General features: G+C 46.1%; 1 protein-coding gene across 2 annotated transcripts in view; it reads right to left on the bottom strand.

Moving 5' to 3' along the window:
* Window positions 1-16,472, bottom strand: part of LOC145357557 (plexin domain-containing protein 2-like) — a 386,160-nt gene that overhangs the window by 161,866 nt on the left and 207,822 nt on the right. For both annotated transcript variants that reach the window (XM_080211042.1, XM_080211038.1), the window contains 2 exons: window positions 12,845-12,991; window positions 11,689-11,758 (listed from right to left, as the gene is read on the bottom strand). In XM_080211042.1, the coding sequence (XP_080067168.1) occupies window positions 11,689-11,758; window positions 12,845-12,991 (217 nt within the window). The remainder of the gene's footprint in view (window positions 1-11,688; window positions 11,759-12,844; window positions 12,992-16,472) is intronic.

The raw sequence follows: 16,472 nt of genomic DNA, 5'->3' as shown, positions 1-16,472 counted from the left end.
GAAGCTATCAAAAATCACCCCCCATATTTGGTGAAACACCATCCCCATGACAACCAGTTTATTTTACCTCGCTGAGAACCATTTCTATGTGACCGCTTCACTTTCCTTGACTACACTAGCACTCCCAGTGCTGTTGAATCCATCATTTACATTTGAGCATATCTCAAAGTAAGAATGTAACATTCATGTGAGGCTAATTGGAACTGGCATGACCTTGTTCTTTCCCCTATGTGAGGACAAATAGAACACTACATTGCTGGCCTGTTAAAGCCTGCCAAGCAAGGGGTTTGACTTTAATGCTATACGCCCAACAGAAACAGAATGAGTCAGTGTTGGGTCCATTCATTGCTTTGAATAGATGAGGGGGCAGCATTAAGACAAGTTTAAAAATGGTTTTCTTTTACTGAATAGAATTTTAAACTATTAACATGACAAAAGTGAAAACGGAAAGTGAACTTGGAGGCTGGCTTCTACTGCCAGCCCCTGTAGTGAACAGATCTCGAAACCAAACTGAAAAATGCACAGTAAAATCCAAACCATGGCCGTGATTCTCCCATCCCGACCCACAACTTTTCTGCCGGGTCGGGCTGGGAGATGTGCGTCGCCGGCCTTGTTCTGGGATTTGCGCATGCGCTAGGAGCACATGTGCATCTCCCAGAGGCACCAAACAGTCGCCGGTCAGACCACACTGGAAAGCAATGGGAAGGCAGATAAGTAAGTTGAATCTGTTTTAAATAAGCTTTAAATGTCTTTTACACTTATTGGAACCGATTGAATTTCCCACCCCGCCACAAGTACTTCTTCTGGCGGGGTTTTGAATAGCTCCCCATGTTTGGGGAACTAGCAGGAAACCCCACTGGAATGAGGGGGGTAAATCAGGGCCCCCCCCAAAGGGTCAGGCAGTGTGAGGGGGAGTGCCTCCTGGGCATGGGCACCCTGGCAGTGCCAGCTTCTACTCCTTGGCACTGCCCGCGGGGCAAAGTGCCCATGCCCAGGGGTCACCTCGGTACTGCCCATCAGGCAGTGGGCAGTGCCAAGGGATGGAGCCTACTGTAGGTGGGGCCTCGGGCGATTGGTGGGGGTGGGGGATCCGCTGCCACTCTGAATGGGAATTGGTCTGAGATGGAGGGAGGACAGCGATTGGCACAGGCTGTAAAGGGTGGACTGCGGGGGGGGGGGGGGGGGGGGGCAGCCTACCTTCCGGGGGGTGGCCTGACCTCAGGGGGGTCTGCTGGGATGAGGGGGGTGGGGAATTGCCACTGCTGGGGGGATGGGCTGGAGATCGGGGCGCCTGGGGCAGGGGGGTGGGTCAGGGTTGGCCTGGGAATTGTTGTGGGGGCCATGATCAGACCACTGGGGGAGGCTAGAGGGACAGCACTGCGGGGGTCCCGAACTGGCCTGCAATCGAGCTAGCCGGCAAACAGAGAGACTGACAGATCGGGGCTACTGAGCATGTGCAGAGTTCCAAAGCTGTTAGACTCCAGTGCAAATAGGCCTCCCCCCCCACCCCCCCCACTAAGATTTTAATAAGGTTCACAATTGGGACCTCTGTAATGTGCACAGTGGGGAGATTTGGGTGAGAAGTTGAACTGACAGTACAGTCGGGATATAGAACGGTTTTCTCGCCAATTCAGCGCTTTTGGGAGAATCGCAGCCCATATTTCAACTGTTATCTTGTTATTGGAAATGTTTTCCGCAGCTTGTCTTTGACTTCCAAAAATAATCCTTGCAGCTGCAGTTATACTGTTGTTTGCCTGTATTGTGTACTCTTCAGGAATGCAGCCAATTTTTAGCTGACATTTAGCCTTCTGATTCTACATGCAGTCAAGTTAACAGAGTCGGTTGCATAGGCGAATATTCCTTAAAATGAAGTCTTTGCATCGTCTGAAGCAAACAGGGCCAAACATACACAGGATCTCTCAGACAGCATTACAAGTGACTGAGTGACTTAACTGCCTGAGCTAGTTGGGGGAGGGAGAGAGTCAACTTCAGTTTTAATTTGCTCATATGACAGATGGTAAAGACATCCACCTGAAGCCATTTGGATCCTTCTCTAAATCAGCAGATTTACTCCAGTGACTCAACCAGGCCTTGAAGGGCAACTTTAACCCTAAGCATTAGTGGCAAGTCAAGTGGTATTTTCATTTCAGCTAGCTGGCAGCTGTTTTCCATCCACACTGGTGCCCACAGTTTCCCTCTCAGTCAAATGATGCCAAACTCAGTTCAGGCTTCAGGCTGACAGAGCTCGAGCTCACAAATCAAGTTACAAGATAGTGGACAGAAACTTTGTGTGGTGGAAAGTCCCGTCCTGCCACTTGAATGTCCCACCTCACCGATCACAACAGCCCCCCAGCTCCGAGGAGAGGTTGGAAATCAACCTCAGATAGCTGCCAGTGACCTACGGCAGCACTTGGCAGGCCTTAGACTATAAGCAGTCCCCAGAATCTATGTTCCAGGGTTCTGTGCCAGTTACATGGAAAGGGAGGTGAGACCCAAGCATGGTGATAAGGTAACTGGTGGGGTTCTTGATGGAGAAGGGAGGGAGTATCAGGGGGGGTCTTTGTATGGGGATAAGTGCCTGATGTGGAAAGGGCGTCCTTGAGTGATGTCCGGACAGGGTGACCTGCTGGGATTGAATATAAAAGTAGGGAGTTCTTTCTGCAGCTGTATAGGGCATTGGTGAGGCCGCAGCTGGAGTACTGTGTGCAGTTTTGGTCGCCGTACTTACGCAAGGATATTTTGGCCTTGGAGGGAGTGCAGAGGAGGTTTACTAGGCTGATACTGGAGTTGAGGGGGTTGAACTATGAGGAGAGGCTGAATAAACTAGGCTTGTACTCGTTACAGTTTAGAAGAATGAGGGGAGATCTCATTGAGACGTATAAGATGATGAATGGGATGGATAGGATAGAGGTGGAGAGGCTCTTCCCGCTCAGAAAGGACAGTAGGACTAGGGGGCACAGCCTCAAGATAAAGGGGGGGCGGTTTAGAACGGAGTTAAGGAGGAACTTCTTCACTCAAAGGGTGGTGAATCTCTGGAATTCTCTGCCCGTTGAGGTGGTGGAGGCTGCCTCGCTAAATATTTTTAAGACGCGGGTTGATGGGTTTTTGATAAGAGAGGGGATTAAGGGTTATGGGGAGAGGGCGGGAAAGTGGAACTGAGACACGACAGATCAGCCATGATCTTATTGAATGGCGGGGCAGGCTCGAAGGGCTAGATGGCCTACTCCTGCTCCTATTTCTTATGTTCTTATGATTTCCCCCCTACCCCTGAACACATCCCACCTGCCTCAAAATTGAGGGCCACTTATGAGCCTCAACTAGGATGAGGGTGGCTGGGCCAAGTTCCACCTCGCCTGCCCCACAAAAAATAGCGGAGAGTTCAGGGTGGCTGGGAGGGCCATGCAGGGTATTGTATGGTCCTCCGGCCTGCAAACACACCTCCGGGAGAACCATAAAATTCTGCCATTTGTGTTTTACACTGCACTATTACTGTACGTAACAACGTAAAATGAGAAAAAAAACTCATTTTTCTCAATCAGTCAAACTAGCTCACTACACAGACCATCCCAATCTATCCCATATGATAGACTCTATCAGATGCATTTAATGTCCTGCACAAGTGCTCCTCGAATACTAAAGTTATCCAACGCAGGTAGAATATTTGTCCAATCTGCCATGTTTATTATTCGATTATAGTCTGCTGTTCTAGTAGCTCTCATTCTAAAGGACAGGAAGTAGTGTGTCCCATTTTATTTGCTGATCTTGGTCTATACTTATCCTGATAAGCTTCAATCGCATTCCTTATTAGCTACTCAGTTCCTTTTTGGAGATTGTTATCATTCCAGTTTCATTTGTTTTTGCTGCAAGTCCATTAGTCACATCCACAATCGCAGACTCTATTGTGTGGGCAACAGCCCCATTTAAAACAGATTAATATTTTTTATGGCTGTATTCACTTCAGGGAGCCAAGTAAATCGACTACGCTCAGTTTGAAAACATTATGTGGGGCCTTAAAATAAAATTCAGGGCCCGATTTTATCATTTTCATGCTGAATCTGGGCACAATTCAGATCCGACTTGGAAATCTGTTCTCAGGCACCCCCATATGCACTTAGCCTGGAAAAAAAAATTGTGAGCCTGAATTGTGCTGTTTGTGCTCGAAATGCTGCAGCTCAGATCGGAGCTCTGAACTCTGCACACGCAGTAAGAAAAAAAATTGAAAATCACGCCCCGTCACATCACTGTCAGGCCACAAACATCTGAAAAAGCGGCCCGGGAGTGAAAAGCAGGAGCAATGACCCCCCCACAGACATCACCCAATCCCCACAACATAACTGTCCACTCACCACTCCCCCACTACCCAGACCGACTGCGACCGCCTGCCCCCACTTCCCTCCACTGATCGCTCGCAGAGTGGCAGCAGACCGTTCCCCGCCCCCCCCCCGACATCCCCTCACCACAGATCCATCTGGCCTCCCCTCCCAGTATATTTCACATACTCACAGCCCAGTACTTTGACAGTTTCACTGATTAAGTGCGCGTGCACTATTATAGCTGTGGAATCCCTCCTCTCTGCTGCCTGCACTTGTAAAATCCACTGAGGTACATATCCAGGCCTTTATTGAAGTTGTGTAGTGAAATGTATAGGTGTGTGTACAAATAGTGCTTGATTCAACAACCTTTGGAATCGTGTTTAGCAAAACCAACTTGCAGTAAATTCTAAGACCTGCATTTCCAACAAGATAAGATCTTGGAAGATAATTTGGGAAATGGTAATAACATAATTTCTACTTCTTCTGAACTTGCTGGTGTAGGGGAAGAAAGACAACATTCATGGCAAGTGAAATATAATCTAAGTAGCATTTACAACAGGACTGATCAGGAGTAAAAATGTGATGAGATAGAATTAACAACCTCCCCATCCCAGCCCTCTGAATGATCGTGCCTCCCTCCTTCCTTCCCCACCCCCCTCAGCACCGCACCCCCACCCCCCACCCCGGAGAATGATCGGGCCTCCCCCCTCCCCCCCACCAGACAATGATGTGGCCTCTGTTCCTCCAGCCCCCACACATGGGATGGATAGGATAGAGGTGGAGAGACTCTTCCCGCTCAGAAAGGATAGTAGGACGAGGGGGCACAGCCTCAAGATAAAAGGGGGGCGGTTTAGAACGGAGTTGAGGAAGAACTTCTTCACTCAAAGGGTGGTGAATCTCTGGAATTCTCTGCCCGTTGAAGTGGTGGAGGCTGCCTCGCTAAATATTTTTAAGACGCGGGTTGATGGGTTTTTGATAAGAGAGGGGATTAAGGGTTATGGGGAGAGGGCGGGAATGTGGAACTGAGCCACGACAGATCAGCCATGATCTTATTGAATGGCGGGGCAGGCTCGAAGGGCTAGTTGGCCTACTCCTGCTCCTATTTCTTATGTTCTCCCCCCCACCAGAGATACCTCTGATCTGCCTCCCCGCCACCTTGGCCTGAGAATGATCTGACCAGCCCCTCCCCCCTCCCCACCCCCACCCCAGCCCACCACCACCGATCTGAGTTAGAGAGCCATTGGAAGCTCTGAACTTATCTCTTCAGGAGCTGGAGTGCCTCAAACAGACCTTTACTGACCATGTCTGTTTCGTGCCGAATCTGGACCCGTAAATGCGATGGTAAAGGGGGAAATGCTGATAGAGTTGGGCAGGCAGTTTATTAATTCAATTTGAATGCATGCAAATGTATCTAAATTGCCGTTGCACACGTTTCAGGCACCAATCGGACCGCAGCTATTTTCGGGCCTTGGTAAAGTGGGCATCTGCGTGGATGTGGGCACGTATTGCATTAATGGCCTCACGCCCGACTTTACCAAGTTTTCTGCGCGATGCAGTGGTAAAATTGGGCCCTCAGGGGTGTTTCCTAATTCAGCTTGCAGGGGCTACAAGAATGGAAACGTTTTCAAATGTACAGACAGCTCAGCGAATAAAATCAATGCTTGACATTTAAAATTGTGACTTTCCAAGCTTGAGCAGAAAGTATGTTGGATTGCTGGCATAGCAATTTATAATTCATTTGTTATCACATTTTTTCAGATTTGGTTTCCAAGTTCAGCTTCACCTTAAATTCTGAATCATCTGAGTTTCAACACCTCCGACATATGTTTAGTGAGGTTAAGGGAAGGGAAACCATCAGAATGTTAATTTCTTTTAATAAATAACTGAATAACCCCATCATATATTTTTCTTTCTGAAGTGAGCTGCTACCAATTCTCCGCGGGCCAGAGCAATTCCACTTCCAAATTGCATCGCTTCCAAAGTCCCTGTCCGCAATCAACACCTACCTTCAACTTCTGACCACTGCAGCATGTGATGGAGACACCACACTGACAGTGACATGGCATTAATCAGTATGCTGACTGCTTTTCTTAATCTGCTTTAAACTCTGCCACAATTTATGACTGGCTGTGGTCTGACTGATTAAAAGAAAAACTGCACAGCCAACATCTATCAGTATAATAACTCCTCAGGCCAGAAAACACTGAGCTTTACAGCAATTACGCATTAACAAGTTTCATATTATAATAATTATTGTGCTTTGACAAATTGCAGTTAGAGTACTGCACGAACAATAGATTTCATACTCGGACAAAATGAAATCAGGCTTTTCAGCGTCTTGATAAAACAGCAACAACTATTTAGTTTTAATGAAATTCATCCAATAATAAAAAATGCACAGCATTTAAAAGAGATTTATTTTCTTGTCAAACATTAACAATAATTTACTGCAGTGCCTCTTTTCTGCAACAGTTACATTTAACATACATACCCTGTCCTTACCACTACCAGAATCATTCAAGTTGAGGTTGGTTTACATGGGCATCAGACTCTGGCACTTACAAACAAGTATGATATGATGCCCACGTTAACACAGGGAAAACTCAAGAATACATAAAACACTCAAGAGACACTGAACAGATCAGCTTCTGATGACTTGGCTCAGATTGACTTACCACATACTGAAATCCAGAGTAGAAAATTGTGATATTTCAAGAGATCAGAAAACCAATTGAAGAACTAAAGAGTGTCGATTTATCTAGTATGGGCTGAATTAGAGCTGGCCTTTTAGAAAAAAAATGCCAGAGTATCTTTCAGATACAGGAGAGAAAAACAAGCCAGCACTGATCATTTTGTCAATGTTAAACCTCTTGACTACATCTGGAAAGTGTCTATTAGGCAGTTACAGAATCAGTTGTGATGTCTCCCTTCATTCTCTTCAGCGCCCCTCACCCCACTGGTCAAGTAAACAATTAACTTTCAAGGACTTCAAAGTTAATAGGCGGGATTTTATGACCTCGCTCAGGCGAGATCGTAAAATCCTGCCGAGGCCAACAGATGTTTCTGTTCTATGAGCTTTGCCTGCCCCGATTCTGGGGCTGGTGAGGTGGTGAAATTCCAGCCAATGAGTTGAACAAGGTGCCAGGAAGGTGCCAGTACATGTGAAGCTTTACCACACTTAGGGCGGCATTTTCCAGTCCTGCAGAAACCCTGCTCAAAGTCGATGTACCTTTTGGAGACCCTGCCCTGCCCGCTACCATTCCTGCAGCAGGTGGGACCAGAAGATCCTACCTAAGGAGTCTTTAGGTGGAATTTTCCATTTTTTTCTTCCAAGTGCTAGACCAGGTGGGAAAAGTGGTGTGTAGCAGGCCCACTGAACAGCCAGATTGTCTCGCCATATTGTCCAGCACTTAAAAGAAAAGAACCCTGGAAGCATGTCCCACGCGCTCATGCTGGTGAGGTGGGGTGTGAAAGAACGGGCAATGTCAGCTTTCCAGAGATTGAGGCGCCTTTTCTAAAGGGCACCGGATCCCCAGTTAAAACAAAACAAAGAACCCCCTCCACCCCCACAGACATGGGGGCAGCCCCACATGCACATGGGGACCCCCTCCCCCCCCCCAGTGACTCCCCCCACACACATGGGCAACAACCCTCCTTCCTATCACCTATGGGAACGAATCCCATCTGCTTTGGAGCTTTCCAGAGAAGCCCCCCCCAGTGGCACTGCCTTCCAGCATTGCCCATTGGCATTGCTCCAGATTGTGTGACCCTATCCCAGCTATACTTTAGTTGTGCATCCCCAGCATGCTCTGCTTCTTTGGTTTATGTTGCTCCAGACCCGTTGTATACATAAGAACATAAGAACATAAGAAATAGGAGCAGAAGTAGGCCATCTAGCCCTTCGAGCCTGCCCCGCCATTCAATAAGATCATGGCTGATCTGTCGTGGCTCAGTTCCACTTTCCCGCCCTCTCCCCATAACCCTTAATCCCCTCTCCTATCAAAAACCCATCAACCCGCGTCTTAAAAATATTTAGCGAGGCAGCCTCCACCACTTCAACGGGCAGAGAATTCCAGAGATTCACCACCCTTTGAGTGAAGAAGTTCCTCCTCAACTCCGTTCTAAACCGCCCCCCTTTTATCTTGAGGCTGTGTCCCCTAGTCCTATTGTCTTTTTTGAGCGTGAAGAGTCTTTCCACCTCTATCCTATCCATCCCATTCATCATCTTATACGTCTCAATGAGATCTCCTCTCATTCTTCTAAACTCTAACGAGTACAAGCCCAGTTTATTCAGCCTCTCCTCATAGCTCAACCCCCTCAACTCCGGTATCAGCCTAGTAAACCTCCTCTGCACTCCCTCCAAGGCCAAAATATCTTTGCGCAGGTGCGGCGCCCAAAAATGCACACAGTACTCCAGTTGCGGCCTCACCAATGCCCTATACAGCTGCAGCAAGACCTCCCTACTTTTATATTCAATCCCCTTCGCTATGAAGGCCAGCATCCCATTCGCCTTCCTGACCACCTGCTGCACCTGCAAGCTGGGTTTTTGCGACTCATGCACAAGGACCCCGAGGTCCCTCTGCACCGTCGCCTGCTGCAGTTTTTCGCCACGTAAGTAATAGTCCTTCCTACCATTTTTCCTACCAAAGTGGACCACCTCACACTTGCCAACATTAAATTCCATTTGCCATTTCCTGGCCCATTCGCCCAGCCTATCTAGATCCTTCTGCAGACTCTCCACACCCTCCGCACAATTTGCCGTTCCCCCAATCTTGGTGTCATCAGCAAATTTCGACACTCTACACTCGGTTCCCTCCTCCAGATCATCTATATAAATGGTAAAAAGCTGAGGCCCCAGCACCGACCCCTGGGGCACTCCACTAGTCACCATCCGCCAATCCGAATAGCACCCGTTGACCCCCACTCTCTGCCTCCTATTTGACAACCAATCCTCTATCCACGCTAACACCCTACCCCCAACTCCATGTCCCCTGACCTTCTGCAATAACCTCTTGTGAGGCACTTTGTCAAACGCTTTCTGAAAATCTAGAAAGACCACATCCACCGGCTCTCCTCTATCCACCGCCCTAGACACATCCTCATAGAACTCTAGTAAATTTGTCAGACACGACTTCCCTTTAATGAAACCGTGCTGCGTCTGCTCTATCAAGCAATTCCCTTCAAGATGCCTCGCAATTTCCTCCTTAATGACAGATTCTAACATTTTACCTACCACAGACGTTAAACTAACCGGCCTATAATTCCCCGCCTTTTGCCTGGCACCCTTCTTAAACAACGGCGTAACATTAGCCGTTTTCCAATCATCCGGCACTTCCCCGGAATCCAGCGACGTTTGGAAAATAACCACCAAGGCATCCACTATCACCTCCGCCATTTCTTTCAGAACCCTCGGATGCATTCCATCCGGTCCTGGGGACTTGTCCACAATCAGCCCCTCCAGTCTGTCGAGCACTGCCTTTCTAGTAACAGTAATGTCATTAAGACCCTCCAGTTCTACCACCTTTCTATCGCTAACACCCGGCAAATTATTCACGTCCTCCTCCGTGAAGACAGAAACAAAAAAGTTATTCAATACCTTAGCCATATCCCCATCCCCTACCACTAGGTCCCCTTTCTCATCCTCTAAAGGACCAACATTCACCCTAGCCAGCCTCTTCCTTTTTATATATTTATAAAAACTCTTGCTATCCTTTTTTATATTAAGCGCTAGCCCAGCTTCATAGTTTCTCCTACCCTTCCTTATCAACTTCTTTGTCAATCTTTGTTGACATTTAAACCTCTCCCAATCCTCTTCTCGCCCACTACTCCTAGCTACTCTAAATTCCTCCGCTTTTAGTTTAACACTTTCCTTCACCTCCTTCGTTATCCATGGCTTATTACCTCTCCTCCTACTGTCCTTTTTGACCATCGGAATAAATTTCCGTTGAGCACCAAGAAAGATCTCCTTAAAGATCCTCCACTGCTCCTTAACAGACCCTCCCTCCAACGCGCTCTCCCAGTCCACATTCGCCAATTCTTCTCTCATCCTACCATACTCCCCTCTATTCAAACAAAGGACGCGTGTCCGGGAACCCACTTTCTCCTCCTCCATCTGCACCAGAAACTCCACCATACAATGATCACTCTCCCCAAGAGGATCCTTCACCACAAGGTCCCTAATTCTACCCGCCTCATTACATAGCACCAGATCCAAGATAGCTCGCTCCCTCGTCGGCTCCAACACACACTGTTCGAGGAAACTATCCCGGCAGCATTCCAAGAACTCTTCCTCGAGCCCCCCACGTCCAATACCTTGCCAGCAAACCCCAATGTGGGGGGATGATACAGTAGGGAGGCCCGTTAATGCATTGAGAAGGTATTTAAATAAGTCCTGTTATTCCTGGGCAGGAATCTTGATGACTCAATGGCAGGTGGCAGAGGCGATTGCGCTGTGGGATTTTGGTGGCGAGAATCTCACTGCGGGGTCTTGCGGCCATAGCACCATTTGTGCCGGTGGTGAGCATGAGCACCAAGAACCAGCCTTTAGACGTGGTGAAGAAAGCAATTGACCAGAAAGTTGACAGCAGCAAGGGGATAAAACAGACATCCATTTAAGGATAGCATTGTTCAACATTTTGTTCACCAAAATACTGAAACCCAGATTCAGAAAATCTCTGGCTTTTTTTTTTGATGTGTTCAGAATCGGCAAAAAATTAAGAGCTACAACAGTCAAATGATTGAAAATGTGACCATGCAAGTGTTTTGTTTTGGAGCCCACATATCAAGTTTGGTGACTTCTGCGTGAGGTGAAGTTGAGTTCCACATGGAGAGGGAGAATTTTCTGGTCCCATTGCGGTGAGATTTGGCTGAATACCAAATGCTTCATCTTTGCAGCAGTGTGTAAACGGCCAGAAAATTCTGGCCCAGATGTTAATGCATTAGAAGAGTGTTTTCCACCTCTGACACCTGATTTGGGATAGAAGTTGAATAACTTCAAAAGTTGGTAAAAGTTCTATGGGGAGGGTACATTTCCTTGGAGCTTGATTTGCAGTGTATTGTAACTTTGGTGGTCATTTGCCCGTCATTAACACACCTAAACTGCTATATCGGTCCATGCTGTAACAGAGCTGTCCCAAAGCAAGACTGAAACCTGTGTTGTCCAGAGAGAGTGTGAGATACTGTCATAACAATAACAGAAACATTGAGGAAATTCACATTCAAAGTGAATTTTCAGTTTCAACACACTCCCTTTGTCAATAGTATCAACATCGATATCGCACAAATCATGGGCTTTGGTTTACAAGAAAGCAGCTACGGTTGCTTGCATTATTAACTTTTCACCTGAAAGATATAGTTGAAATAAAAAGTGACTTACCACCAGTAGCCACAGTAATCTCTCTCAGTAAATGCCCATAAAATGGGAAGTTGAAGGACAAATTTACCCTCTGCATGAAGCAATCAAATATGTTTCAGAATAATATAAACAGCATCCATCATTTTTTAAAAAACAAACAAATCATCAAGCCTCAATTATATCATTTTACAACCATGGGTAATGATTGAATCTGGAACCGGTCCCATTGAAAATATATTTAGCCGAATGAAGATGTAAATTGTGACATATTTATACTGGATAAAAACAACTTGTATTGAGAGGGCTGATAACTTAGCTGTAAAATATTACATTCTAAACAATGTAATTCCTCCCTCTCCTCCACCACATGCTACTGTGGCCTGAATTTTGGAATTCTATTCCTAATCCCTTTCATGGGGTGGGATTCCCTGGTCCAATGGTGGGATCTTCCAGTGTTGAAGGCAATCCCATGCCTTCAACACTGTTCCCCGGCAGCGGGATGGGCAAGCCAGGTAAACTGCCATAGACCTCAGCGGGACTGGGAGGTCTCACTGTAGGCCACGGCAAGCCACTTCCACCCCTGGTAAATCCCGCCATATTTCTACAACTCTCCCTGTGATAACGCCCACGAGGTCCCTGGAGAAACACTGATTGACCTCCATGTGTGGGGCTGGTTGAGTATAAGTTCCCCTGGTAACAGGCCTGTCCAACTGGAACTCATTACCTGAGCCTTTTATAAGGCAGGCCCAGGACTGGCCTGCTGAACTGTAGTCCCAGGCAGGGAATAATGTGCATTCATTGCAGTAGTAGTTTAACTTTGCATTCTGTAATAAACTATGTTGCTTTCCCATTGGGCTTCCTGAGTTATTACACTCCAAACCCTCAAAAGCCTCATCTTTCAGTTTAAGTCACCTGCTCTAACTTTGATTCCACTATCGTTCTCTTTTTGTGAAGTGCCTTGGTGCATCTCTCTATGTTAAAGGCACATTGGTGCTATGTGTATGTGAGTATAAAATAAGATCAATTAATTTGGGTTTAATCCACCTACAGAGAAATGTACTTTGTTTTGTACTGACCTTGAACACAACATGATCGTGTAGTGAAAATGGATCAGCAAAATTTATTAAGTTGATTTGAAAATGTGCTTTATTTAATTGTAATAGTTGATTGCACTTACTGCAGCTTGCCGGTGGGTGTTTGATAAGATCCCATGAATCTTCACTTTATCTTTTTCCATTTGATCCATGTTAACCCACAGTTCCCGGGTTACTGGGTCTGCTGGCCCGTACATTCTGGATGTGTAGTAGTTATGGTCTGTGTTCTCCTGCAAACAATTGAAGAGAGTACCACATGAAAAACCCATTCTTACCTAACTTCCAGATGTGAAGCAACACCTCAAGTTTTAACCCTGGATTCTTGGGTAAGCAGGAGAAAACATTTAGGAAGAAAAACGTGTTCATGGCGCATTGCTTCAAGCAGTCCAGGCTGCATAGGTTGGCCCACATAGCATTGTGCTGATAGCCTTGAGGAAAGCTGCTCAGGTATTGGCCAACAGCAATGTCCATCACTGTAGAAATGGAATAGTCTACATAGCGGAGAAACCAAAGTTAATTTGAAAGAAAAGAGGGTGCATTTTTCAGCTTTAAGTTTATATATTAGTGTCATAAGTAGGCTGACACTAACGCTGCAATGGAGTTACTGTGAAAATCCCCTAGTTGCCACACTCCAGCGCCTGTTCGGGTACACTGAGGGAAAATTTAGCATGGTCAATGCACCTATCCAGCACGTCTTTTAGACTGTGGGAGGAAACTGGAGCACACGGAGAAAACCCACGCTGACTCGACACAGGCAGTGACCCAAGCCTGGAATTAAACCCGAATCCTGGTGCTGGGAGGCAGCATGCCAACCATTGTGCCACACACCATGCCTCCTGATATTTACATAGATCCTCATCACTTACGCAGGATGTCACAGAACACTTAATCAGAAAATTAGCTCTCAGTGCAGTCACTTACAGTGTAGGCAAGTGCAGCTGCCAACCAGGTGTGGAGCATAAACGTGATGAAAGATCAGTTCATTTATCTTGGTGATGTTGGGCGAATTGCCATTCACCTTTAAACAATGCAATGGGTCCTTTGATATGTATTCAGAATAACAGGACCTCTGTTTAATGTCTTGCTCAACAAACAACACCTACAACAATGGAGCACAGCCTCACCACTGAATCTAATGCTTAATTACATTTCCTGGAGTGACACTTGAATACATAACTGCTGTTTTAAAGACACGAATGCTCAAGTGAGCAAAATTCATAGTTAATATATGATGAGCCTAAGACACAAAGAATATGGCTTTATTTATTTGTTCCAATTACAAGCCTTTGGGATGTGGACATTATTGGAATGGCCACATTTATTGCTTATCATTAGTTTCCTTGAGAAGAAGGGGGTGGTCCCTTTGGAGGCCATATAATCAATTCTCCAGGATTTGCACAGCTCTTCTACCATATCTCGGTAAGACAGTTCCTCAGGGCAAGTCACTCCCTAGGGGTTACCAATAAAGTAAAAAGTCTGACAACACCAGGTTTAAGTCCAACCGATTTATTTGATAGTACACTCACTAGCTTTCGGGTTAGCCCCTTCGTCAGGTGACCTTCAGGTTAGCCCCTTCGTCACCTTCGTCACCTGACGAAGGGGCTAACCCGAAAGCTGGTGAGTGTACTATCAAATAAATCGGTTGGACTTAAACCTGGTGTTGTCAGACTTTTTACTGTGTTTACCCCAGTCCAACGCTGGCATATCCACATCATTACCAATAAAAGGCATATGTTTACTACTTGGAATTTTACAATAGTCCAGCTTTTTACCACATGAACTGTGGCTTTCAAGAAGGTGCTCACCACCGCCTTGTCAAGGGCAATTAGGAACAGGTAATAAAAACATTTCCTTGCCCGTGATGCACACATCCCATGAAAGGGTTAAAAAATGTCCATGGTGGCAACCCAAAATGATCAGATTCACTGAATTTAATAAAATGGTGGGATTCAAAGACATGACATCTGAATTGCTGGAGTAGTATAACAATTTCTTGATCACTTGTTCTATTTGTTGTCTATTTTTTGGCAGAAATAATAGTAGGAGGGATTATTATGCAAAAGGCGAAAAGCTGCAGCATGCTACGGTGCAGAGGGACCTGGGGGTCCTTGTGCATGAGTCGCAAAAACCCAGTCTGCAGGTGCAGCAGGTGATCAGGAAGGCTAATGGGATGTTGGCCTTTATAGCGAGGGAGATAGAATATAAAAGCAGGGAGGTCTTGATGCAACTGTACAGGGTACCGGTGAGGCCGCAGCTGGAGTACTGTGTGCAGTTTTGGTCGCCACATTTGTGGAAGGATATATTGGTCTTGGAGGGAGTGCAGAGGAGGTTCACTAGGCTGATACTGGAGATGAGGGGGTTGGACTATGAAGAGAGATTAAATAGACTAGGTCTGTACGCGTTGGAGTTTAGAAGGATGAGAGGGGATCTTATCGAGACGTATAAGGTAATGAAGGGGATGGATAGGGTAGAGGTAGGGAGATTCTTCCCGCTTAGAAAGGATAGCAGGACTAGAGGGCACAGCCTCAAGATAAGGGGGGGGGAGCAGTTTAGATCAGAGTTGAGGAGGAACTTCTTCACTCAAAGGGTGGTGAATCTCTGGAATTCTCTGCCCGTTGAAGTGGTGGAGGCTACCTCACTAAATATGTTTAAGTCACGGGTAGATAGGTTTTTGATAGACAAGGGAATTAAGGATTATGGGGAGAAAGTGGGAAAGTGGAACTGATCCACTTCAGATCAACCATGATATTATTGAATGGCGGGGCAGGCTCGATGGTCTAGATGGCCTACTCCTGCTCCTATTTCTTATGTTCTTATGTTGTCTAGATTTTGATATCTCTATCAAATCTCCTCTCAATCCTCTCACCTTTAAGGAGAATCCCAGCATCGCCAGTCTTTCCACATAAATGAAGTTCCTCACCTTTCAAATCAATGTTGTCAATCTCTTCTGCACCTTTTCTAAAGCCATCACATCCCATCTAAGGTGTTGTGCCCAGAACTGGACAAAATATTCCAGCTGAAGTTGAACCAGAGTTTAGTTTCACGTAATCATCTTTATTTTTAGGCTATGCCTTTTGTTTTGATGCATAGGATTGTGTATTCTTTTTCAACCACTTTCTCAATCTATCCTGCTATTTGGTCATTATAATATAATTTAAATATGATGGACCTTGTGGTCCTTATTCACAGATCCCTGAAAGCAGCAGAGTAGGTGGATAGAGTAGTTAAGAAGGGATATGGGCACTTGCTTTTGTCAATTTTACCAATTGTGGCACAGAGCATAAGAGCAAGGAGGTTATGTTGGAGCTGTACAGAACATGGGTTGGGATGCAACTGGAGAACTGTGTGCAGTTCTGGTCACCTCACTATAGGAAAGATATGATTGCAATCGAGGCGATACAGAAGAGATTCACCAGGATGTTGCCTGCGATGGAGCATTTGAGTTATAAGGCGAGACTGGATAGGCTTGGAATGTTTTCCTTAGAGTAAATTGAGGTGTATAAGATTCTGAGGGGTAAGGACAGGGTAAATAGGAAGTGGTTGTTCCCCTTGGTTGAGGGGTCAATCACGAGGGGGCATAGTTTTAGGGTGAGGGGCAGGAGATTCAGAGGGAATTCGAGAGAAAATAAAATCACTCAAAGGGTGGTGAAAATCTGGAATGCACTGCCTGGGAAGGTTGTGGAGGCCGGAAACTATACAACCTTTTCTGTG

Source organism: Carcharhinus amblyrhynchos, chromosome 2 (genome assembly GCF_965287045.1).
Source record: "Carcharhinus amblyrhynchos chromosome 2, sCarAmb.v2.hapA, whole genome shotgun sequence".
Classification (NCBI taxonomy): domain Eukaryota; kingdom Metazoa; phylum Chordata; class Chondrichthyes; order Carcharhiniformes; family Carcharhinidae; genus Carcharhinus; species Carcharhinus amblyrhynchos.
Note: the sequence above shows the minus strand (reverse complement) of the source record. Positions and strands in the feature narration are given on the sequence as shown.